General features: G+C 43.8%; 1 protein-coding gene across 1 annotated transcript; it reads right to left on the reverse strand.

The window, feature by feature from the left end:
* Positions 1–625: 625 nt before the first annotated feature.
* On the reverse strand, positions 626–25,110 carry LOC308315177 (tripartite motif-containing protein 16-like; the record flags this gene model as incomplete). Its single annotated transcript, XM_080763017.1, has 6 exons — positions 626–1,893; positions 4,715–4,767; positions 13,086–13,214; positions 14,747–14,923; positions 17,237–17,321; positions 25,086–25,110. The coding sequence occupies 6 exons, from the start codon at positions 25,108–25,110 to the stop codon at positions 1,346–1,348; spliced, it is 1,017 nt and encodes a 338-aa protein (XP_080619143.1). The 3' UTR covers positions 626–1,345.
* Positions 25,111–25,508: the final 398 nt, after the last annotated feature.

The following is a 25,508-nucleotide window of genomic DNA, read 5'->3' on the forward strand; positions in this document are numbered from 1 at the left end:
GTGGTGATGACTCATTTATACCATAGAGTTTGACATTAATATGGATCTGACCACAGACCCCCATGTGAACATATTTGTACCAGGGACCCCCATGTGAACATATTTGTACCAGGGACCCCCATGTGAACATATTTGTACCAGGGACCCCCATAGTGAACATATTTGTACCAGGGACCCCCATGTGAACATATTTGTACCAGGGACCCCCATGTGAACATATTTGTACCAGGGACCCCCATTTGAACATATTTGTACCAGGGACCCCAACACAAGATTTGTGTTACAATTTTCAAATAGCCTATATATATTTACAAAAATACTTTCTTATTTTAAATATGCATCGCGAAACATTGTGAGATCTGCTGTTTTCAAATAGCCAGTGTGTACATATAGGGTTAACATTTTTGAACTGATTTTGAGACCACTGTTTATTTTGTTTTATTTTGACATCAAATTTAGATTTTATTTTAGTCAGTCTTTTGAATGAAGCTTCATTTAGTTTTAGTCATATTTTAATCATCTGAAATAGTGTTTTAGTGTTAGTCTAGTTTTAGTCGACTAAATATAAGATGTTAGTCGACTAAATCTATACAGGTAATTTAGTCGACTAAAATGTATTTCGGTGGGCCTTGGTGGCGTCGTAATGGGTGATTTCACACTCGGTGCATGCTGAAAATAGCCGATCTACAAGCTTGCAGTGCGACGCGTTGTGAGCTTGTAGATCTGCTATTTTCAGCATGTAACCAAGCATAAAATGACTTGTCTTTTAGTTCTACAGGATCTCTTCTCCACCCTAAGATTTTAGTCTAGTTTTCATTTGATGTATTGTCTTATAGTTTTAGTCATCATGTTAGTCTTCCTTAGTGAAAAAAGGTGGTCGGCGAACATTTTCCGTCATAGTTTTAGTCGACAATAACAACACTAACTGGTTCTCAAAGTGTGGTCCAGGGTCCCCCGGGGGTCCTTGAGGGGGTTCCAGGGGGTCCTAGAAGCTAAATGATCAAATATTAGCCATATCTTACTTTACTACAGTATTTGAAAATATCAGATCTACAACCTCACAATGCATTGGGTCAAAGGTCAAATACATGGGGGGGGGGGTGTTGACATGACAACGTCCAGGAGCTGTAATGTGTGATGTCACTGTGATGCTTATATACATCACCACGATGATGTCACCGTGATGTCATGAGCTACTCCTGCCCAAATATGGAGTCCATGATGTCAGACTCGGCTATAGTGTCAAAGTACCCCGTGGTGACGGTGGTAACCATGACAACCTGCACTCACTCAAACATGTTGAGTAACCATGGCGACCTGATGATGTCACCCTCACATAGAGCCTCTATCTCTGCTCACACAGACGCACTGAGGAGGAGGAGAGGGGTAACAAGAACCCAGCATAGAGACGTTGAGTGGGCGTGGTCTGGAAGGTGTACAGGTGCCTCAGTGAGTCAGAGCACACTGTGTAGAAGGACAGAGTCCCAGCGGGACGGTCCACATACACTGATACTCTGTTGGAGCCTCTAGAGGCAGAGACAGGGAGGACAGTCTGCTGTCCGTTGTGTTTGACAGAGTACCTGGAACCATCATCACCATTACAGTCCAGACTCCAGGACTTGTCATTGTATCCAAGCAGACAGTCATCACCACTTCCTTTCCTGCTGATTGTTCCGTCAGCGACTCCTATAACAACCCCTCCACTGCACTCTACCTCCCAGGAACAGCGTCCAGTCACACTCTGTGTACTCAGGACCTGATCCCAGTAATCAAACCTGTCGGGGTGATCAGGAGGACCCTGACCCCCTGACCTCTGTGTGACCTTCCTGTTGCCCTCAGACAGAGAGAGGTCTCTGTGTGCTGTGTTTGTGTCCAGTGTGAGACGCTGGAAATCTGATGAGAAAACAACACAGGAGACATTAAATACATCATTCACTGACTGACACACGCGCACAAATGCACATGCACGGTCGGACCCTTGCGTGCACACACACACACACACACACACACACACACACATGCATGGTCGCACACACACACACACACACACACACACACACATGCACGGTCGCACACACACACACATGCACGGTCACACACACATGCACACACACACACACACGCACAGTCACACACACACACGCGCGCAGTCACACACACACACACACACACACATGCGTGGTCACACACACGCACAGTCACACACACACATGCGCACAGTCTCTCACACACACACACACACACACACACACACACACATGCGCAGTCACACACATGCGCGGTCACACACACACATGCGTGGTCACACACACTCACAGTCACACACACACACAGTCGCAGTCTAAAGCCCATCACACACCGTCTGCGGCGCGAAAATAGAACTGTGTTCTATCGGCGCGCCGGGCGACGCTGCGGACGGAGCCGGTGTGTGGTGGGCTACACACACACATGCGCGGTCACACACACACTCACAGTCACACACACACATGCGTGGTCACACACGCGCGTGCAGTCGCGGTCACACACACATGCACGGTCACACACCCACACACGCACGGTCACACACACACATGCACGGACACACACGTGTGGGCACACACACACACACACGTGCACAGTCACGCGCGCGCAGTCACGCGTGCGCATTCGCGGTCACACACACATGCGTGGTCACACACCCATATAGCGCCTTTATCCAAGGCGCTTTACATAGATTGTGCATTACATTCACCCATTCACACACACAGTCATACACCGATGGCAGTAGAAACCATGCAAGGCACCAACCAGCACATTGGGAACAATTAGGGGTACTGAACCCCTAATTGTGTGTGTGTGAGACAACCATCTGGGGGACCCCCGTAACCATCTGGGGGACCCCCATAACCATCTGGGGACCCCCACAATCATCTGGGGGACCCTCATAACCATCTGGGGGACCCCCATAACCATCTGGGGACCCCCACAATCATCTGGGGGACCCTCATAACCATCTGGGGGACCCTCATAACCATCTGGGGGACCCCCATAACCATCTGGGGACCCCCATAACCATCTGGGGGACCCCCATAACCATCTGGGGGACCCCCATAACCATCTGGGGACCCCCATAACCATCTGGGGGACCCTCATAACCATCTGGGGGACCCTCATAACCATCTGGGGGACCCCCACAATCATCTGGGGGACCCTCATAACCATCTGGGGGACCCCCATAATCATCTGGGGACCCCCACAATCATCTGGGGGACCCTCAAAACCATCTGGGGGACCCTCATAACCATCTGGGGGACCCCCATAACCATCTGGGGACCCCCATAACCATCTGGGGGACCCCCATAACCATCTGGGGGACCCCCATAACCTTCTGGGGGACCCTCATAACCATCTGGGGGACCCCCATAACCATCTGGGGGACCCCCATAACCATCTGGGGGACCCTCATAACCATCTGGGGGACCCCCACAACCATCTGGGGGACCCTCATAACCATCTGGGGACCCCCACAACCATCTGGGGGACCCTCATAACCATCTGGGGACCCCCACAATCATCTGGGGGACCCTCATAACCATCTGGGGGACCCTCATAACCATCTGGGGACCCCCACAACCATCTGGGGGACCCTCTTAACCATCTGGGGACCCCCACAATCATCTGGGGGACCCTCATAACCATCTGGGGACCCTCATAACCATCTGGGGACCCCCACAATCATCTGGGGGACCCTCATAACCATCTGGGGACCCCCACAATCATCTGGGGGACCCTCATAACCATCTGGGGACCACCACAATCATCTGGGGGACCCTCAAAACCATCTGGGGACCCTCATAACCATCTGGGGACCCCCACAATCATCTGGGGGACCCTCATAACCATCTGGGGGACCCCCATAACCATCTGGGGACCCCCACAACCATCTGGGGACCCCCATAACCATCTGGGGACCCCCATAACCATCTGGGGACCCCCAAAAAATCATCTGGGGACCCCCCAAAACCATCTGGGGACCCCCAGGGGGTTCATGGGGGGAGGAGTTGCCTAGTTCAGGTATGCAGTGATAGGTCACAACTGCACAGCTGCAACGCGGTAACTCTGTCATTTCTCAACCATTTCGGACGCGCAAAGGCTTGCCAGAACCGTCCTGGTCCCCTGGGTACGTTCCTGGGGGTCTGGATGTTCCGGGGACCCCCACACGGTAACTCTGTCATTTTCCAAAAATAATCAAAGTACAGCATAGAGCACAGCCCACTACAATACAGTACAGAGCAGTAACTATACCAATAAATGTATAGTTGCACCGCTCAGTTCACACAAGTGTGATTTTTATTTCCAGTTGTCTCGTATGGGGTCAAATGGAGCGTGGAACAATGCAAATGATCAACACGGAGATCACTTGTGACTTTCTAACAAAAACGAGACACACCTGTGATCCGCACACATCACGGCTCTGCACCACCTTTCATGCATCGCACGTCAGAATTGAACTCATGCCAAATATAGACGAAATACATGTTATTTACGACCAGGTTAGTGAATGAGGCCCATTGTTTCTGTCAAACCACATGACCTCATCTTGATGGTGTTAAGGACCAGGCCAAGAGCACAGAGTAGAGAGCACTAAGAGTTTTCAGGACAACATCAACCAAGTATACAACAGTGTATAAAATGTTAACGTGTGATGTTGACACAGACATACAGAGATACTCACGTTTTGTAATGAGTTGAGGGTTAGTAAGCCAATCTTCTCCTCCATGTTTCACTCTGTAGGAAGTAGAACAACAATGCATCAATGTCTGACTGTCACAACGTCTCCACTAGCTGACACTACAGTGTTTCACTCTGTAGGAAGTAGAACAACAATGCATCAATGTCTGACTGTCTAACACAACGTCTCCACTAGCTGAACTACAGTGTTTCACTCTGTAGGAAGTAGAACAACAATGCATCAATGTCTGACTGTCTAACACAACGTCTCCACTAGCTGACACTACAGTGTTTCACTCTGTAGGAAGTAGAACAACAATGCATCAATGTCTAACTGTCTAACACAACGTCTCCACTAGCTGACACTACAGTGTTTCACTCTGTAGGAAGTAGAACAACAATGCATCAATGTCTGACTGTCTAACACAACGTCTCCACTAGCTGACATTACAGTGTTTCACTCTGTAGGAAGTAGAACAACAATGCATCAATGTCTGACTGTCTAACACAACGTCTCCACTAGTTGACACTACAGTGTTTCTCCTATCATTATCTTGGCCCTGAAGCTCATCCAGACATACTCACTGCTGCCCAGTTTGGATCTCATCACCTCCTCAGACTCCACCTTAACCCTTATAGCACTCCATTCTCCTTTAATACCTTCTTGATGCAACTTTACTATGCACATCTTGGATATGACTTGTTGTCACGACTATGGTCGTGTGTGGTTATGATTAATTATGAGTGTTATTATGATTTATGAGTGTTATTTTGGATTATAAATATATATATATGTTTATTGCTAATAGTATATATATATTTATATGGTGGTATATTGTTATAGTATATATATATGTATGTGGATTATCTTAGGCCTAGATGTCTTCTAATATATATATATATATCTATATCTGTGCAGCAGTTGTTATGAACCTGTATTAGACTAACTCTCCTCCCATGCAGAGTATACTAATGGGTCTTCAGACAGACTGATTGTCATCAGCTGTGTGTCTGGGGTAACCCTGTTGGCCATGACCATGGAGGTCTGATCAACCTCCCTGATTGGCTGACGGTCACGTGAGCGAGCTAGCGGCCGCGGCTCTCTCACTACATAGCCCATTCATGCCCAGCCCAGCGCTGGGGAAACACTTCTAAGGTCTTTCCCCCATCCGTCGTACTACTGTCGCCAACTGTTTTCGTTTTGTTCTTTAATTTGTGAAGTTGAACCTTTGTTTGTTTAGATAAGTTTTCCCTTCGGAAAGGAATAACTTTAGTTTTGTTTTGTGATCCGGTTTGTATTAATTTGAAGTTGAAGAGCCATTTATTTTGTACTATTGTTAATTATTATATTTATTCACTATACTACTGAATAAATACTTGCATTAAGGCCTTGGTTTCCGTTTCTCCTACCTATCTTACATTACCTTTTACCCCTAGACATCGGGTTTTGTAACATATTTGGGAGCCCGTCCGTTTCAAAAAACAAATTAAGGATTCAGTTGTTCAGTTGGTTATGTTTTTTGTTTTGCTAGTATTGCTTTTGGTGGTAGACGGATTGGGGAGTATTAATGGTGAGTATGTTGCTCGCACCAGTTTGAGTAACAGATTTTGTTGCGGTGGTATGGCCTCTGATGACCAGGGTGCTAGTACGGATGTCCTGTCGCTTGAGGAGCTACAACAGTGCTCATATTGGGAATTGTACAGTATTGCCAAACAATTTAACGTTCCTTTACCGCACGGTACCAAAAAGAAAGAGGCGATTTTCGCAGCTGTCTCACGGCAGTTGCTTTCACAGGGAGTCATTACGATGCTGTCAGATGAGAGTGAGGGGGGAGACGTATCACTCATTGTCGCAGAACCGAGTTCCAGTGGGGCCAACCAGTCTGACACTACGGGTGTGTTAGAGCAGGGCGAGGATCCCGCGGGGGACCCGTCTGCTCAGGCCCCACATGATGACCCACGGGGCACTGGGGGGAGTCCTCAGGACATAGGGGGGGTTCTGCGCCTCCGGGAGCTTGAGCTGGAAATAGCACTAACAACGCTGAAGAGCGAGGAGTGCAAACTACAGCGTCAGAGACATGAGCTCGACATGGCACGCCTGCGAGGCCAGACCTACCCCGACGAGGCGTCCGCAGGGGCGCCCGCCTCCCAGCAGCAACACGGGTCATCCCCAGGTTCCAGAGGAGTGGCAGCGTTCGACATAAGCAAACAAATCGCATTGGTACCTGCGTTCAAGGAGGGTGAGTTGGATAACTACTTTTGTGCTTTTGAACGAATTGCTGGTGCTGTTAAGTGGCCCAGGGAATTCTGGAGTTTGCTACTCCAATGTAAGTTGACAGGTAGAGCACAGGATATCTGTAGCGCACTCACGGTGGATGAGAGCCTATGTTATGATGTCGTAAAGGCGGCTATCCTTAGCGGTTTCGAAATGGTGCCTGAACATTATAGGCAAAAATATAGGGCCGCTCAAAAATCCTCTACTCAAACGTTTGTGGAATTTGGCCGTGAAAAAGCCACATTGTTTAGGAAATGGTGCAACGCGAGCAACGTACACACTTTTGAGCAGCTTACTGAGCTGATAGTGATGGAAGATTTCAAATCATGTATCCCAGATCGTATTGTTGTCTATCTTGAGGAACAAAAGATTAACTCAATTGCTAAAGCCTCTGTGAGGGCCGATGAATATGATCTGACGCACCGGTCTGGTGTTTCTCCGGTGCGTAGCGGGGAGGGTCTGTTTAACATGCAGAAAAAACAGCACAAATTGTCACAGCCGAAAAGTCCACCGAGGGGCGCAAGTGCAGCGCCTGACAATCGTGCTTGCTTTTACTGTCATGAAATGGGCCATTTGGTTTCTCGTTGCCCTAAAGTACAACATAAGCAGCAGAAAGAGAATGGAAATGGAAATGTGTATTCAAAAAAACCAAAGGGTGTGGGGTTTGTGCATACTATTCCTCGGTCTGCTTCCGAGACAGCTATGGCTGTCCGGGCGGAGGTAGAGGAGTGTTTTGATCCCTTTATTTTGCATGGCTCAGTCTCTCTGTCTGATAAGGAAAATGAGCGCGTTCCTATCACCATTTTGCGTGATACAGGCGCCTCACAGTCCCTTATTTTACAGAGTGTACTGCCATTTGCGGAGAATACCTTTTGTGGTTCCGATGCATTGGTTTTGGGCGTGGAAATGATATCCTCTCGCGCTCCATTGCATATGATCCACCTACGCTCTCCACTTGTTTCTGGTCTTGTGCAGATCGGGTTACGTGAAAGTTTACCCATTGAAGGTGTGGGGATGATTCTTGGCAACGACATAGCTGGGGAAAAAGTGTTTGCGTCGCTAGAAGTGGTTGAAAAGCCTGTGGCTAACGTAGCTATGCCTGTGCTGGGAGCCCCACCCACTGTGTTTCCGGGTTGTGCTGTGACTCGCGCACAATCGAAAAAGTTTGATGACGAGGCTACGTTGTGTGACACTTTCTTGTGTGCCGAGCGACCAGTGGGTGATGCCCCACAGACACCGCGTAAGCGGGCTAGGAAAAGCTTGCTGGCTACTAAAAGTGATTTTGGGTTTGATATCGATAGGGAAACATTTGCGCATGCGCAGAAGCACGATCGCTCTCTCTCTGTGTGCTGGGAGGCAGTTACCAAAGTGGGTGATGCTGCTGTGCCGAGTGCATATAGTGTAGAGGATGGCCTCCTTGTGCGTAAATGGTTTCCAGCGGCTATCGGTGACTTGAAATGGAATGTGGTGCGTCAGGTTGTGGTACCTCAGGGTTTCCGTTCCCAGATTCTCAGTCTGGCTCACGACAACATTTCTGGCCACCTGGGCATTCGTAAAACTTATGACCGCATCCTACGCTATTTTTTCTGGCCGGGTTTGAATGCGTCTGTTACTGACTTCTGCCGCACTTGTCATGTGTGTCAGATGACGGGGAAGCCAAACCAGACTATTCCGCCCGCGCCGTTGAAACCGATCCCTGCTGTGGGTGAACCATTTGAGCACATCATGATTGACTGTGTCGGTCCATTACCGACCACAAAATCTGGTCACAAATACCTTCTTACTGTAATGTGTAGTGCAACGCGCTACCCAGAAGCGTTCCCATTACGCACACTAAAAGTGAGACCAGTTATTAAAGCGCTTTCTAGCTTTTTCTCTACTTTTGGTTTTTGCCGGTATCTTCAAAGTGACCAGGGCTCAAATTTCATGTCAAAATTATTTGCTCAAGTTGCTTCCACCCTTGGCATAGAACACAGACACTCTAGCGCTTATCATCCTGAGTCCCAGGGCGCGCTTGAGCGGTTTCACCAGACGTTGAAAGCGATGATGAAGAAATACTGTCACGAAACTGGTAAAGCCTGGGACGAGGGCTTGCCTTATCTTATGCTGGCAGTAAGAGAGAGCGTACAGGAGTCGCTGGGGTTTAGCCCAGCGGAGCTGGTGTTTGGCCATACGGTGCGCGGGCCGTTGCGTGCGTTTCGAGAGGGCTTATTAGCCAACGCAAACTCGCCGGTGACTAATGTATTGGATTTTGTTGCGGGGTTTCGCGAGCGATTGCACAAGGCCAGACAGATGGCTAGCAGCTTTCTGAGTAAAGCTCAAGGTAAAATGAAGGCATGGTTTGACAGGAAGGCTGTGCATAGAGTGTTTGCTGTGGGTCAGAGGGTGTTGGTGCTGCTCCCACTGCAAAGCTCAGCCTTCCAGGCCAAATTCAGTGGTCCTTATGTGATTGACAAAAAAATAAGTGAAACGGATTATGTGATTTTGACGCCCGATCGTCGCAAAAAGACAAGGGTTTGTCATGTGAATATGCTCAAGCCGTATCTGGCTCGCACCGAGTCAGATACTCCTGTTATTCCCGCAGTTGTCGCCTCACTTTCTGCAGCAGCGCCGTCACTTTATTCCCCTGAGAGTGATGGGCTGCGTGTAAAAGGTTCGTCTGGGTCACGTCTACAGAACTCTGAAATATTGAATGATTTACCGGGGTATTTAAAACATTTGGGTCCCCAGGCGCAAGCAGACATTATTGATTTGATGGAAAATAATGTGAATCTGTTTTCAGATAACCCATCATGCACATCAGCCCTTTCTCATGATGTAATTGTACAGAAGGATTGCCCTCCTATTAAGCAACATGCCTATCGGGTTAATCCAACCAAGCGTGCTTTACTACGAAAAGAGGTTGACTACTTGTTAGAGAACGGGCTGGCTGTTCATAGCAGCAGTGCGTGGTCTAGTCCCTGCTTGCTGGTGCCTAAGGCTGACGGGAGCCAGCGGTTTTGTACAGATTTTCGTAAGGTTAACAATATAACGCAGGCTGACAGTTATCCGCTCCCGAGGATGTTGGATTGCGTGGATCGGGTGGGGTCTGCTAAATTTGTAACTAAATTGGATTTGCTAAAGGGTTATTGGCAAGTGGCTTTGACACCCCGTGCATCAGAGATCAGTGCATTCGTGACACCAGACGGTTTATACCAATATACAGTGATGCCATTTGGCTTAAGAAATGCACCAGCGACATTTCAAAGATTAAAGGTGATATAGGCAAGTTTTCAGCCAAAAATCAACATATTTATCTATCTATATTTGTGGCCTTATTCCCTCTATCTTCCCCTATATTTTGATGCTGAGCTGCTGCCCTGTAGACATACACTCTCCCTTTGTCTCCCTCTATGTGTTTGTATCTGTTTATATCCACTGTTGTTTATGTCGCGGGACGGAAGCGTCGTGTTGGGAGGAGGGTCTGTGTGGGGGGTGACGCGGAGTCTTAGCCAATTGCAGCGCGAGGCTGTGACTGTGTGTTCGACCCATAGAGTAGGTTCGACCCAGCAGTATTATAATGAAAACGCAATGCGATTTCATTGCAACTTGCAATGAAATCGCATTGGTGAAACTAAGATATGGGGATAATATTATACTTGCAATTTGCAAGTATAATATTATCCCCATATCTTAGTTTCACCATTGTTCATGTGAAATAGTATGTTTATGATGTAATATGTAAGCCTGTTGAAATTATGAGAATCGCTATGTATAGCGCATGGTTTGGTGGTCCGGCCGGCTTGAAGCTTGCATTCAACCCGTGCTCGCCAACGGTGACAAGCCGTCGCTGATCATCATAGCGATGAATAACCGTGGACAAAGTAGTTCACATGAACGATGCTGTAGTGGCTGGGGCATTTGAGGGGCAATATGTTTTATATGCACGATTACAAATGAGTCTGCTCCACTACTTCCTACTTCCTCATTTGCGGGACTCGTCGTGTCAGTCTTGTGATATTGGGATTACGCTACAGTTACCCTTAAAAAAACATGTCAACTCAATGTCATTGTTGTAACTATGATATCGATAGAAATTCATAATTTTTTAATGTCATATTTAGCCATACGAGCGCAATATCCATAGCGTCCCTCCCAGCAGCAACAACAACCCCATAGCCTGAAGTGACCTGGCTCAGCCAATAGAATGACGGGGGGAGGGGGGTGGAGCTAGATTTTAATTTGTTTGGAAACACTCGATCAATTCTGTGTACAAACACTGGAAACTTGCCTATATCACCTTTAATGAATAATGTACTAAGAGGCGTGGACAATACAGAGACTTATTTGGACGATGTTGTGGCATATAATGATACTTGGCTTGAGCATATACACACTTTGAGACAGATTTTTCAGCGGTTAGGAGAGGCTAACCTGACATTAAATTTGTCAAAATGTGAATTTGGTTGTGCGACCGTAACGTATCTTGGGAAGCAGGTTGGTCAGGGCCAGGTACGTGCTATTAATGCAAAAATCCAGGCTATTCTAGAATATCCTGTGCCAAGGACTAGGCGTGAGCTCCGCCGGTTTTTGGGCATGGCAGGTTACTACCGGGGGTTTTGCAAAAATGTTGCTGCCGTCACTGCGCCGCTGACTACGCTGACTAGCGTCAAAAGAGTATTTATCTGGTCGCCTGCCTGTCAGTTAGCGTTCGAATCCTGCAAGGCTCTCCTCTGCAGCACTCCAGTCCTGGCTGCGCCCGACTTCACCAAACCGTTCAAGCTGGAGGTGGATGCCAGCGCCTGTGGGGCCGGTGCTGTCCTGCTCCAGGAGGATCTTCAGGATATCGATCATCCCATCTGTTACTATTCAAAGAAATTTAATTCAGCGCAGGGTAACTATAGTACCGTTGAGAAGGAAGCTCTCGCCCTGTTACTTGCATTACAATTTTTCGAGGTATATGTTGGCTCAAGCCCGTTGCCTATTGTTGTCTATACTGACCATAATCCCCTTGTGTTCCTAAGGCAAATGCAAAATTCAAATCAAAGACTGATGAGATGGTCCTTGATGCTACAGGACTTTGAAGTGGAAATTCGCCACAAGAAGGGGACGGACAATGTCCTTGCGGATGCCCTTTCCCGGGTTTAAGGTGCTCTCTTCTTTGAGAAGAAGTTATTTGGGGATATAACTTCTTTTCGGGAAGGGGGGTGTCACGACTATGGTCGTGTGTGGTTATGATTAATTATGAGTGTTATGATTTATGAGTGTTATTTTGGATTATAAATATATATATATGTTTATTGCTAATAGTATATATATATTTATATGGTGGTATATTGTTATAGTATATATATATGTATGTGGATTATCTTAGGCCTAGATGTCTTCTAATATATATATATATATCTATATCTGTGCAGCAGTTGTTATGAACCTGTATTAGACTAACTCTCCTCCCATGCAGAGTATACTAATGGGTCTTCAGACAGACTGATTGTCATCAGCTGTGTGTCTGGGGTAACCCTGTTGGCCATGACCATGGAGGTCTGATCAACCTCCCTGATTGGCTGACGGTCACGTGAGCGAGCTAGCGGCCGCGGCTCTCTCACTACATAGCCCATTCATGCCCAGCCCAGCGCTGGGGAAACACTTCTAAGGTCTTTCCCCCATCCGTCGTACTACTGTCGCCAACTGTTTTCGTTTTGTTCTTTAATTTGTGAAGTTGAACCTTTGTTTGTTTAGATAAGTTTTCCCTTCGGAAAGGAATAACTTTAGTTTTGTTTTGTGATCCGGTTTGTATTAATTTGAAGTTGAAGAGCCATTTATTTTGTACTATTGTTAATTATTATATTTATTCACTATACTACTGAATAAATACTTGCATTAAGGCCTTGGTTTCCGTTTCTCCTACCTATCTTACATTACCTTTTACCCCTAGACATCGGGTTTTGTAACACTTGTTCTTAATTTAGATTATTTTTGTTGTTTAGAGTACACATTTTTAGAGTTTCTTTGAGGCACTGCATTGTTCTCTCTGCATGCATGACGTTGTGTCAGAGTGAATACACTGTAAAGGGAAACACTGCACTGTCCAACATGGACACAGCCCAAGTCTACTCACTTGCAGTTCTCCAGGACTGAATCATTCACCACGTTGAGGCTCAGGTCCAACTCTCTTAGGGAGGGATTAGAGTTTACAGCTGAGGCCAGAGCTTCACAGCATCTCTCTGACAAGAAGCAGTGAGCCAGTCTGAAACACCAGATGGAAACATACATGAATGAATGAATGAATGAATGAATGAATGAATGAATGAATGAATGAATGAATGAATGACACATTTATAATATGCATTATTCCTGGATTTAAAACCTGCTTAAAGGACTCTCTTGTCCCACTTAGGGTGCCTTCACACCTGGATGTTTTAGTTCCATTAAAACAAACCCTGAACCCCCAACATAATCATATTTGAACTGGGAGCCCCCAAAAGACTTATATATTGAACTGGGAGCCCCCAAAAGACTTATATATTGAATTGGGACCCCCAAAAGACTTATATATTGAACTGGGAGCCCCTAAAAGACTTATATATTGAACTGGGACCCCCCAAAATACTTATATATTGAACTTGGACCCCCCCAAAAAATACTTATATATTGAACTGGGACCCCCAAAATACTTATATATAGAACTGGGACCCCCAAAGGACTTATATATTGAACCCCACCCTTAGAAGCACTTGCAATTTTAACCATTACATTAAACCTGCAGCAAAGCTAGGGGGTTATCTCTAACCTGTACACATGACCATATACATTATGTTAGCGTGATGATTAAGTTTAAAACGAGTCTGGATGTCATCTTGAATGAGATTAAAAACGGATGATTTCTGTAATCAGTAGCAGCTGTGTTTGGACGGACGCGCAGGAATGGGACTCAAACGGGTGAGCTTCATTTGTATTGGCTTTCATTGACGTGTATCTCTACACGTCATCAGTCATCACGTTTTAATTTTAAGGAAGTAATTACATTTTTATTTTTATGGACTTTTGATATAAAAACACACAAATGAGACTTTCGGCATGCATCCATTGTTAGGTATGCCAATATGATGACCACGGATATGCTCTAAAAGTGTTTCACTACACCTTTAATGTGAAAATATTACCAAACTACAAGCTCACAACACCTCACAGTGAGCTTGCAGGTCGGCTATTTTCACGATGTTTGGCTCTTTCTTCCGTAATATTAGTATTAGTATAATATAATTTAGAAGGTCGATAACTGTGGCGTAGCTACAACGGGTCGCAAGTCAAAAATAGCCGATCTACAACTCCTCTACGCGTTGTGAGAAACTCTGCTGTATGATGAAGTAGCTGATATTCGCCTTAAAGGGATATTACACTTTTAACCCATTCTGACCTGAGATCAGATTCTAAAAATGTCTTCTACATCCTGACAGTTTTCATTCTGACCTGAGATCAGATTCTAAAAATGTCTTCTATGTCAGTCGCTCTTCGGTTTTTCGAGTGGCGCGCTATGAGCTTGTAGATCTGATATTTTTCAATAGCTAAAGCATAACGTAATGCTAACACCAAAATGGGTTCCCGCCTAAAACGGGTTAAACATGTTTGGGGTACTTTAACATCTACTCAGGGACATAGGCTTGGGTTAACATGATATCAAGCTTATTAATACATTCTCACCACAGCATTCATATTATATTCACATAATACAGTACATAATAAAACAGAGGTGATCAAAATGTGGTAAATGTATCTTACTTTAGAACTTCCAGTCTACAGTGTGGGCTCTTCAGTGAAGCACAGAGCAGCTCCACTAGTCCTGAGTCCTGCAGGTCGTTTTCACTGAGGTCCAATTCTCTCAAATGGGAAGTATTAGAGCTGAGAGCTGAAGACACAGCTTCAACGTCTGTCTTTCTGAGTTTACAGCCAGCAAGTCTGTGAATGCAGATTAAATGAGAGAAATCAAAACAAATGAAACCTAAATAATCATATCTGAACTTGGGAGACCCCTACCTGACAAGTACTTGGAATTATAGGCATTACTTTCAGTTTCACTGATACATATTATGAAAATAGCCAAACTACAAGCTCACAATGCCTCACAGTGAGCTTGTAGATCAGCTATTTTCATAATGTTAGCAACTTTCTTCTGTAATATTTGACAATTTGGTTTTAAAAATGTTTTAAAAGTAATTTAATTGTACCTTAAATCCAAAACCACACCAAAGGGGCGGGTCGGGACAAAACCTTTTCTTTATATTTGTTTATACATCAACCACACCAATGCAACTCAATGAGTTTCATTGGTGTGGTTTATCTTAAAAAAAACACTTTGTCCCGACCCAACCCTTTGGTGTGGTTTGGGCTTTAGAAATGTACAGATACTCTGTATTTGGTACACTTATACTGTTGGTTTGTCTACTGTTCAGTGAGAAAACAATGCTGCACATTAAGATAATCCTCTGGGGACCCCCTTGGGGGTCCAGACCCTCAGTTTGGGAACCACATACCTAGACTAATAGAATGATAATTGATTAGTACAGTAGGTAGATGCAGACTATTGATTATGTATTAATGCGTACCACGGTAAAGCTCGATAACTGTGGCGTAGCTACAAGGGGTTGAACGTCGAAAATAGCCGATCTGCAAGCTCACAAGTGTTGTGTCCTCGACGCGCTGTGATTCAATTCAGTTTAATTTTATTAAAGTGTCGACTCACAACAAGTTGTCTCAAGACATTTTACATGTAGAGCAGAGAACCAACATAGATCCCACCCTTAGCATTAAGACATTTGGAGACAGTGAGCTTGTAGATCAGCTATTTTCGGTGCACAACTACGTTGTATGTCGAAGTAGACTACAATACATTTGCCTTAAAGGGATATTACACGTTCAATATCAAGCTTATTAATACATTCTGACCACAGCATTCATATTATATTCACATAATACAGTATATAATAAAACAGAAGTGATCAAAATAAATGTGGTAAATGTATCTTACTTTAGAACTTCCAGTCTACAGTGTGGGCTCTTCAGTGAAGCACAGAGCAGCTCCACTAGTCCTGAGTCCTGCAGGTCGTTTTCACTGAGGTCCAATTCTCTCAAATGGGAAGGATTAGAGCTGAGAGCTGAAGACACATCTTCAACGTCTGTCTTTCTGAGTTTACAGCCAGCAAGTCTGTGAATGCAGATTAAATGAGAGAAATCAAAACAAATGAAACCTAAATAATCATATCTGAACTTGGGAGACCCCTACCTGACAAGTACTTGGAATTATAGGCATTACTTTCAGTTTCACTGATACATATTATGAAAATAGCCAAACTACAAGCTCACAATGCCTCACAGTGAGCTTGTATAGATCAGCTATTTTCATAATGTTAGCAACTTTCTTCTGTAATATTTGACAATTTGGTTTTAAAAATGTTTTAAAAGTAATTTAATTGTACCTTAAATCCTAAAGCACACCAAAGGGTCGGGTCGGGACAAAACCTTTTCTTTCTTTTTGTTTTTACATCAACCACACCAATGCAACTCAATGAGTTTCATTGGTGTGGTTTATCTTTAAAAAAAAAACACTTTGTCCCAACACAACCCTTTGGTGTGGTTTGGGCTTTAGAAATGTACAGATACTCTGTATACTGTACACTTATACTGTGGTTTGTCTACTGTTCAGTGAGAAAACAATGCTGCACATTAAGCTAATCCTCTGGGGACCCCCTTGGGGGTCCAGACCCTCAGTTTGTGAACCACAGACCTAGACTGATAGAATGATAATTGATTAGTACAGTAGGTAGATGCAGACTATTGATTATGTATTAATGCGTACCACGGTAAAGCTCGATAACTGTGGCGTAGCTACAAGGGGTTGAACGTCGAAAATAGCCGATCTGCAAGCTCACAAGTGTTGTGCCCTCGACGCGCTGCGAGTCAATTCAGTTAAATTTTATTAAAGTGTCGACTCACAATAAGTTGTCTCAAGACACTTTACATGTAGAGCAGAGAACCAACATAGATCCCACCCTGAGCATTAAGACATTTGGAGACAGTGAGCTTGTAGATCAGCTATTTTCGGTGCGCAACCACGTTGTATGTCGAAGTAGCCTACAATACATTTGCCTTAAAAGGATATTACACGTTCAATATCAAGCTTATTAATACATTCTCACCACAGCATTCATATTATATTCTCATAATACATAGAAAACAGAAGTGATCAAAATAAATGTGGTAAATGTATCTTACTTTAGAACTTCCAGTCTACAGTGTGGGCTTTTCAGTGAAGCACAGAGTCCTGAGTCTTGCAGGTCGTTTTCACTGAGGTCCAATTCTCTCAAATGGGAAGGATTAGAGCTGAGAGCTGAAGACACATCTTCAACGTCTGTCTTTCTGAGTTTACAGCCAGCAAGTCTGTGAATGCAGATTAAATAAGAGATTATCTTAATAATCTTTAATAATAACAATTATTTGAACTGAGGACCCAATACCCTGACAAGGAAGAATTGTAGGCATTTCCTTTAGTTTGACTCGGCTGCACAGATACATGTTGAGTTTGCGTCTTCCGTAATATTCGCCAATTTACCAAATTGGTTTTAAAAATGTTTTAAAATTCACTAAATTGTACCTTTAGAAATATGCAGATAATAGTCTGTATACACTTAAACTGTATGTTGGTGTGTTTACTGTTGAGTGAGAAACCACACTAGTTGCACATTAAGCTAATCATCTGGGGACCCCCTTGGGGGTCCAGACTCTCGGTTTGTGAACCACAGGCCTAGACTAATATAATGATATTTGATTGGTACAGTAGGTAGATGCATTATATTGATTATGTGTTGATCTGTTGCGTACCTCGGTAAAGCTTGATCACTGTGGCGTAGCTACAACGGGTCGCACGTATAAAATAGACAATCTACAAGCTCACAAGCGTTGCGTCCTCGGCGCGTTCAACTTGTGAGCTCAGCTGTTTATGGTGTGTAATCCAGTTGTATGACGAAGTAGCTCAGAAGCTTATACATTTGCCTTAACCCATTCTGAACGGGAACCCATTTTGGTGTTGGCATCATGTCATGCTTTAGCTATTGAAAAATAGCAGATCTACAAGCTCATAGCGCGCCACCGAGTGGCGCGCTACGAGCTTGTAGGTCTGTTTTTGTTTTTTTAATCGAAAAACGACTGACATTTTTTAGAATCTGATCTCGGGTCAGAATGGGTTAATCAGACCAGTGTGTGTCCAGTGGAAACCTCGTATGAATTTGATCTCAGGTCAGAATGGGTTAAAGGATTAATACACTTTCAAACATATTTGGGTAATTTTAACATCTACTCAGGCCCATAAACTTGGGTTACCTGTGATATCAAGATTATTAATATTCTCACCACAGAAATCCTATTATATTCACATAATACAGTACATAATAAAACAGAAGTAATCAAAATAAATGTGGTAAATGTATCGTACTTTAGAACTTCCAGTCTACAGTGTGGGCTCTTCAGTGAAGCACAGAGTCCTGAGTCCTGCAGGTCGTTTTCACTGAGGTCCAATTCTCTCAAATGGGAAGGATTAGAGCTGAGAGCTGAAGACACAGCTTCAACGTCTGTCTTTCTGAGTTTACAACCAGCAAGTCTGTGAATGCAGATTAAAAAAGACATTATAAAAACAAATTATACCTAAAAAAATATTTGAACTCAGGACCCAATGCCCTGACAAGCAAGAATTTTAGGCATTTCATTTAGTTTGACTCGACTGCACAGATACCGTAATATTCGCCAATTTACCAAATTGGTTTTAAAAATGTTTTAAAAGTCATTAAATTGTACCTTTAGAAATGTGCCGATACTAGTCTGTACACTTAAACTGTATGTTGGTGTGTTTACTGTTGAGTGAGAAACCAAACTAGTTGCACATTAAGCTAATCATCTGGGGACCCCCTTGGGGGTCCAGACCCTCAGTTTGGGAACCACAGGCCTAGACTAATATAATGATATTTGATTGGTACAGTAGGTAGATGCAGGATATTGATTATGTGTTGATCTGTTGCGTACCTCGGTAAAGCTTGATAACTGTAGCGTAGCTACAACGGGTCGCACGTATAAAATAGACAATCATACAAGCTCACAAGCGTTGCGTCCTCGACGCGTTCAACTTGTGAGCTCAGCTGTTTATGGTGTGTAATCCAGTTGTATGACAAAGTAGCTCAGAAGCTTATACATTAGCCTTAAAGGATTAATAGACTTATTACTTAAACATATTTGGGTAATTTTAACATCTACTCAGGCCCATAAGCTTGGGTTACCTGCATGATATCAAGCTTATTAATATTCTCACCACAGCAATCATATTATATTCACATAATACAGTACATCAGGGGTGTCGAACTCAACTTGGGGCGAGGGCCGCATTGGTCAAAAGGTCACTTGATGGGGGCCACAACCAGTTGCGGACGCACGCTCGATGTCTCAAGCTGAACACACACCGGCTCCGTCCGACGCGGCACGGCGCGTTGCCGCGCGGCGATGCGTGGAAAATATAACTGGTTCTATCGGCACGTCAGGCGAGGCGTCAGCGCGTGTCGGACGCCGCCGGTGTGCCATAGGTTCATTGAAATTAATGGAGGCGGCTGTTTTGACGCGCGGCGTTCGCAGACGTTGTGGGAGGCCCTTCAGTCAGTCACTGCTATAATATCTATCTATCTATCTATGCTCAGACCCAGCCAGCAAGCCACAAACATAGTGCTCAGACCCAGCCAGCCAGCCAGCCACACACATAGTGCTCAGACCCAGCCAGCCAGCAAGCCACACACATAGTGCTCAGACCCAGCCAGCTACACACAGCTCAAAAAATCTTCAAAAAACTGAGAATCTACTGGAGATCCTGATTTGGACATGATCTGATGCAGGACAATGTCACTATGACAGAAAGAGAAGATGGGTCCACACACACACACACACACACACACACACACACACGACTTTGTCCCTATAATGTGCACGGGCTACTGGCACCGTTCCACTTCATCATATCAGGCAAGAGACGCCACACACCAGTATAGAAGAGAGATAGTCACTTACAGCCAAATTGAATAGTCGACAGCTCTGCCGATTAATAATCGATTAATTGAACCCACCCCCCATATTAATCAATATCAGATAAAATGTATAAGATTTTATATTATGCACATGCCATGGTCACATAACCATTATATGTTGAGTGCATGCTTTGATAGTTACAGTTATATAAAGTTTTGATGAGTAAACCTTTGTGGAGATCTTCTCAGTTCTCATTGTATGCTATACTGCCATTCAGGATGGAAAATGAAATCCATTTGGATTTGGGGAGAAGTAGTTTCATAAGGGGCTGGTATGAAGTACTTGATATAAAGAGAACATGTTCAGTTCACTAGTCTACACTCTACTCTGCACCTGCCTTCATTTCATCTGATTGTCTGTCTGGCAGGCACTTAACAAGCGATCGTTAACTGTGTCTGTTAGAGAGAGGGGCAGAGAAGAGTGGCTTTGCTCAACTTGATTTATACTTATATTCTCCACTCTGATGAAGGTACATGTTCGATATATCATGCAGCCTTACTTATAAGCCTATATTTTTTGCTTGAGGCAGGCGGGCCACATAAAATGACATGGCGGGCCGGATCTGGCCCGCGGGCCGTATCTTTGACACCCCTGCAGTACATAATAAAACAGAAGTGATCAAAATAAATGTGGTAAATGTATCTTACTTTAGAACTTCCAGTCTACAGTGTGGGCTCTTCAGTGAAGCACAGAGTCCTGAGTCCTGCAGGTCGTTTTCACTGAGGTCCAATTCTCTCAAATGGGAAGGATTAGAGCTGAGAGCTGAAGACACATCTTCAACGTCTGTCTTTCTGAGTTTACAGCCAGCAAGTCTGTGAATGCAGATTAAATAAGATAAATCAAAACAAATGATACCTAAATAATCATATCTGAACTTGGGAGACCCCTACCTGACAAGTATGGAATTATAGGCATTACTTTCAGTTTCACTGATACATATTATGAAAATAGCCAAACTACAAGCTCACAATGCCTCACAGTGAGCTTGTAGATCAGCTATTTTCATATTGTTAGCAACTTTCTTCTGTAATATTTGACAATTTGGTTTTAATTTTTTTTTAAAGTAATTTAATCATACCTTAAATCCTAAACCACACCAAAGGGTCGGTCGGGACAAAACCTTTTCTTTATATTTGTTTTTACATCAACCACACCAATGCAACTCAATGAGTTTCATTGGTGTGGTTTATCTAAAAAAAAAAAAAACACTTTGTCCCGACCCAACACTTTGGTGTGGTTTGGGGTTTAGAAATGTACAGATACTCTGTATACTGTACACTTATACTGTTGGTTTGTCTACTGTTCAGTGAGAAAACAATGCTGCACATTAAGCTCATCCTCTGGGGACCCCCTTGGGGGTCCAGACCCTCAGTTTGGGAACCACAGACCTAGACTAATAGAATGATAATTGATTAGTACAGTAGGTAGATGCAGACTATTGATTATGTATTAATGCGTACCACGGTAAAGCTCGATAACTGTGGTGTAGCTACAAGGGTTTGAACGTCGAAAATAGCCGATCTGCAAGCTCACAAGTGTTGTGTCCTCGACGCGCTGTGATTCAATTCAGTTACATTTTATTAAAGTGTCGACTCACAACAAGTATGTAGAGCAGAGAACCAACATAGATCCCACCCTGAGCATTAAGACATTTGGAGACAGTGAGCTTGTAGATCAGCTATTTTCGGTACGCAACCACGTCGTATGTCGAAGTAGCCTATACATTTGCCTTAAAGGGATATTACGCGTTCAATATCAAGCTTATTAATACATAAATGTATCTTACTTTAGAACTTATTAATACATTCTCAACACAGCATTAATATTATATTCACACAATACAGTGCATAATAAACAGAAGTGATCAAAATAAATGTGGTAAATGTATCTTACTTTAGAACTTCCAGTCTACAGTGTGGGCTCTTCAGTGAAGCACAGAGTCCTGAGTCTTGCAGGTCGTTTTCACTGAGGTCCAATTCTCTCAAATGGGAAGGATTAGAGCTGAGAGCTGAAGACACATCTTCAACGTCTGTCTTTCTGAGTTTACAGCCAGCAAGTCTGTGAATGCACATTAAATAAGATATTATAAAAACAAATGATACCTAAACAATTATTTGAACTGAGGACCCAATACCCTGCCAAGCAAGAATTGTCGGCATTTCATTTAGTTTGACTCGGCTGCACAGATACATGTTGTTTGCGTCTTCCGTAATATTCGCCATTTTACCAAATTGGTTTTAAAAATGTTTTAAAAGTCATTACATTGAAATGTGCAGATACTATTCTGTATACACTTAAACTGTATGTTGGTGTGTTTACTGTTGAGTGAGAAACCACACTAGTTGCACATTAAGCTAATCATCTGGGGTCCCCCTTGGGGGTCCAGACCCTCAGTTTGGGAACCACAGGCCTAGACTAATATAATGATATTTGATTGGTACTGTAGGTAGATGCAGGATATCGATTATGTGTTGATCTGTTGCATACCTCGGTAAAGCTTGATAACTGTGGCGTAGCTACAACGGGTCGCACGTATAAAATAGACAATCATACAAGCTCACAAGTGTTGCGTCCTCGACGCGTTGTGAGTTTGTGCATCAGCTGTTTATGGTGTGTAATCCAGTTGTATGACGAAGTAGCTCAGAAGCTTATACATTTGCCTTAAAGGATTATTACACTTTCAAACATATTTGGTAATTTTAACTACTCAGGCCCATAAGCTTGGGTTACCTGCATGATATCAAGCTTATTAATATTAATACATTCTCACCACAGCATTCATATTATATTCACATAATACAGTACATAATAAAACAGAAGTGATCAAAATAAATGTGGTAAATGTATCTTACTTTAGAACTTCCAGTCTACAGTGTGGGCTCTTCAGTGAAGCACAGAGTCCTGAGTCTTGCAGGTTGTTTTCACTGAGGTCCAATTCTCTCAAATGGGAAGGATTAGAGCTGAGAGCTGAAGACACACCTTCAACGTCTGTCTTTCTGAGTTTACAACCAGCAAGTCTGTGAATGCAGATTAAATAAGAGATTATAAAAACAAATTATACCTAAAAAAATATTTGAACTGAGGACCCAATACCCTGACAAGCAAGAATTGTAGGCATTTCATTTAGTTTGACTCGGCTGCACAGATACCGTAATATTCGCCAATTTACCAAATTGGTTTTAAAAATGTTTTAAAAGTCATTAAATTGTACCTTTAGAAATGTGCAGATACTAGTCTGTACACTTAAACTGTATGTTGGTGTGTTTACTGTTGAGTGAGAAACCACACTAGTTGCACATTAAGCTAATCATCTGGGGACCCCCTTGGGGGTCCAGACCCTCAGTTTGGGAACCACAGGCCTAGACTAATCAAACGCAGCTCGCGGAGTCAGTTCAGTCAGTCAACCTCAAGGGAGGTCTTGCCATGCTCAAATGCCCTTACTATGCTCAAGGGGTTAACATGCTGCATTACTATGTGGGAGTATACGTGTGTACAAGTCTCACACGTCATTCGCCGATGCGGCAGTCAGCTGACTAATTGGGCAGGCTACTTAAGCTCACTAGACTCCTTGCTCTTCCTGCCTTCCTCTGCTCATGGTTCCCGGTTGTATGTGATGTTTTCTGTTCCTCGTGGTTGTTACTACTGCTTTTGCTGTCTGCGGGTGCAGCTACTGCGTCTGCTGCTTAAATTATGCTTCTCAGCTACTGTCCATGCTGTGATAAGGGCCTGCAGGTTGTATGCAAAATATTGAGTTTGATATGATTCTGCTGATGCTGAGTTCTATCATGTGGCTTCAACAAGCTTCATAAATAGCCTGTTCTGGTTATTAAGCCGGATGCGCAGACAGTGCTGCACCTTCTATTGTATGTGGTATACCGTATATGTGTCTACAGTCAAAGCCACGTTTTCATTTAGCTGATGTTTACCAAGCCAGCTCAGGCGCAGTGTTGTCCCCTCCAGCTATGGGTCCTCAAATCATGTGCAGTGGTTGCCACGTGCGCTTTTATAAGCAACGTTGGGCTTGTTTTCTGTAGTCAATTGTTTGTTCTGGTTTTGGTCATGGGTCCAAATGAGTCAAATGACCTTGTCCAATGGAATGTGTTGTTCAAGTCAGCATAGTCATTGGGGTGTATATATATTGTAAGTTAAGTTCTCATGTGGTGAGTCCTAGTCGGGTATGGGATGGTTCTACACCTAGTTGCTTTCTTTCTCAAGATCTGGCAACTCAGCTGCCTAAAGGAAGAAAAATTCATTACAAGGCTAAGGGTGGGCCACAGTAGTATAATAGTGTGGGGGATCACTACCAATTCTGACCACTAGTGGCGCTAGTGAGCAATTTAATGCATAAATTATGCAAATGAGTAATTAAAATTCTCGACATTCCATGAATTCCATAGATATAATTAGCATAATCATAAATCATAAAATATAAATATCCATAAATATAATTAGCATATAATAGTTTATAATTAAATAATAATAAAAAACTAATGATAGTTATTTATAAAATGCATGATGTGTGTTTTAAAAAGCTGATCTCATCTCTCCCTCTCCCTGCGTCACCATGTGCCATGTCCCCCAACATGTAAATTTTGTCACTGGGGTTAAGGTGGGGGGGATGGTCGCTAACCTCAGGCAATATTTATTTAGGGCAGGGGGGTCACTGTCTTGAAAATCGTTTGAAGTTTGGTGGGGGGATGGGTTCTAACCAGGTGCCAGACATGCAAATTAGATAAACAAGGGGGGGATGGGCTCTAACCAGGTGCCAGGTGCGACATGCAAATTAAATGAAAGCGCGGGGGTGGGGTGGGGGGGATGGGCTCCCCCATTTGTGGAATGCCAGGTGCCAGACATGCAAATTAGATAAACACAGAGGTGGGGGCTCCACTCTTTGAAGTGAATTGTATGTATGCATATTTAAATTCCTTACATACATTGACAGGGGGTGTGTGATTCCACCTAGTGGTCAATCTCTATATATATATAATTACACTGCAATACCTACTATGGCCTGCTGTGATCTCAGTCATCTAGGGCAATGTTTTTCAATCAATGGTGTGGGGACCACCAATGGTCCTTGAATGTAATTCTTGTGAAAAATCAATGATTCCACCTAGTGGTCAATCTCTATATAAATATTTACACTGCAATACCATTTATGCCCTGATGTGATCTCAGTCATCTAGGGAAATGTTTTTCAATCATTGGTCTGGGGACCACCAGTGGTCCTTGAATGTAATTCTTGGGTAAGTCAAGGATATCCCCCCTAGTGGTCAATTTCTATATACATATTTACAACTGCAATACCATTTATGCCCTGATTTCAGTCACCTAGTGCAAATGTCTTCAAGCATTGGTCCGGGGGCTACCGATGGTCTTTGAGAGGGTTCAGGTGACCCTCCCCCAGCTAAATCATGGAGAGTTGGTA

The sequence above is a fragment of the Protomyctophum bolini genome, assembly GCF_963924005.1.
Source record: "Protomyctophum bolini genome assembly, chromosome: 5".
Classification (NCBI taxonomy): domain Eukaryota; kingdom Metazoa; phylum Chordata; class Actinopteri; order Myctophiformes; family Myctophidae; genus Protomyctophum; species Protomyctophum bolini.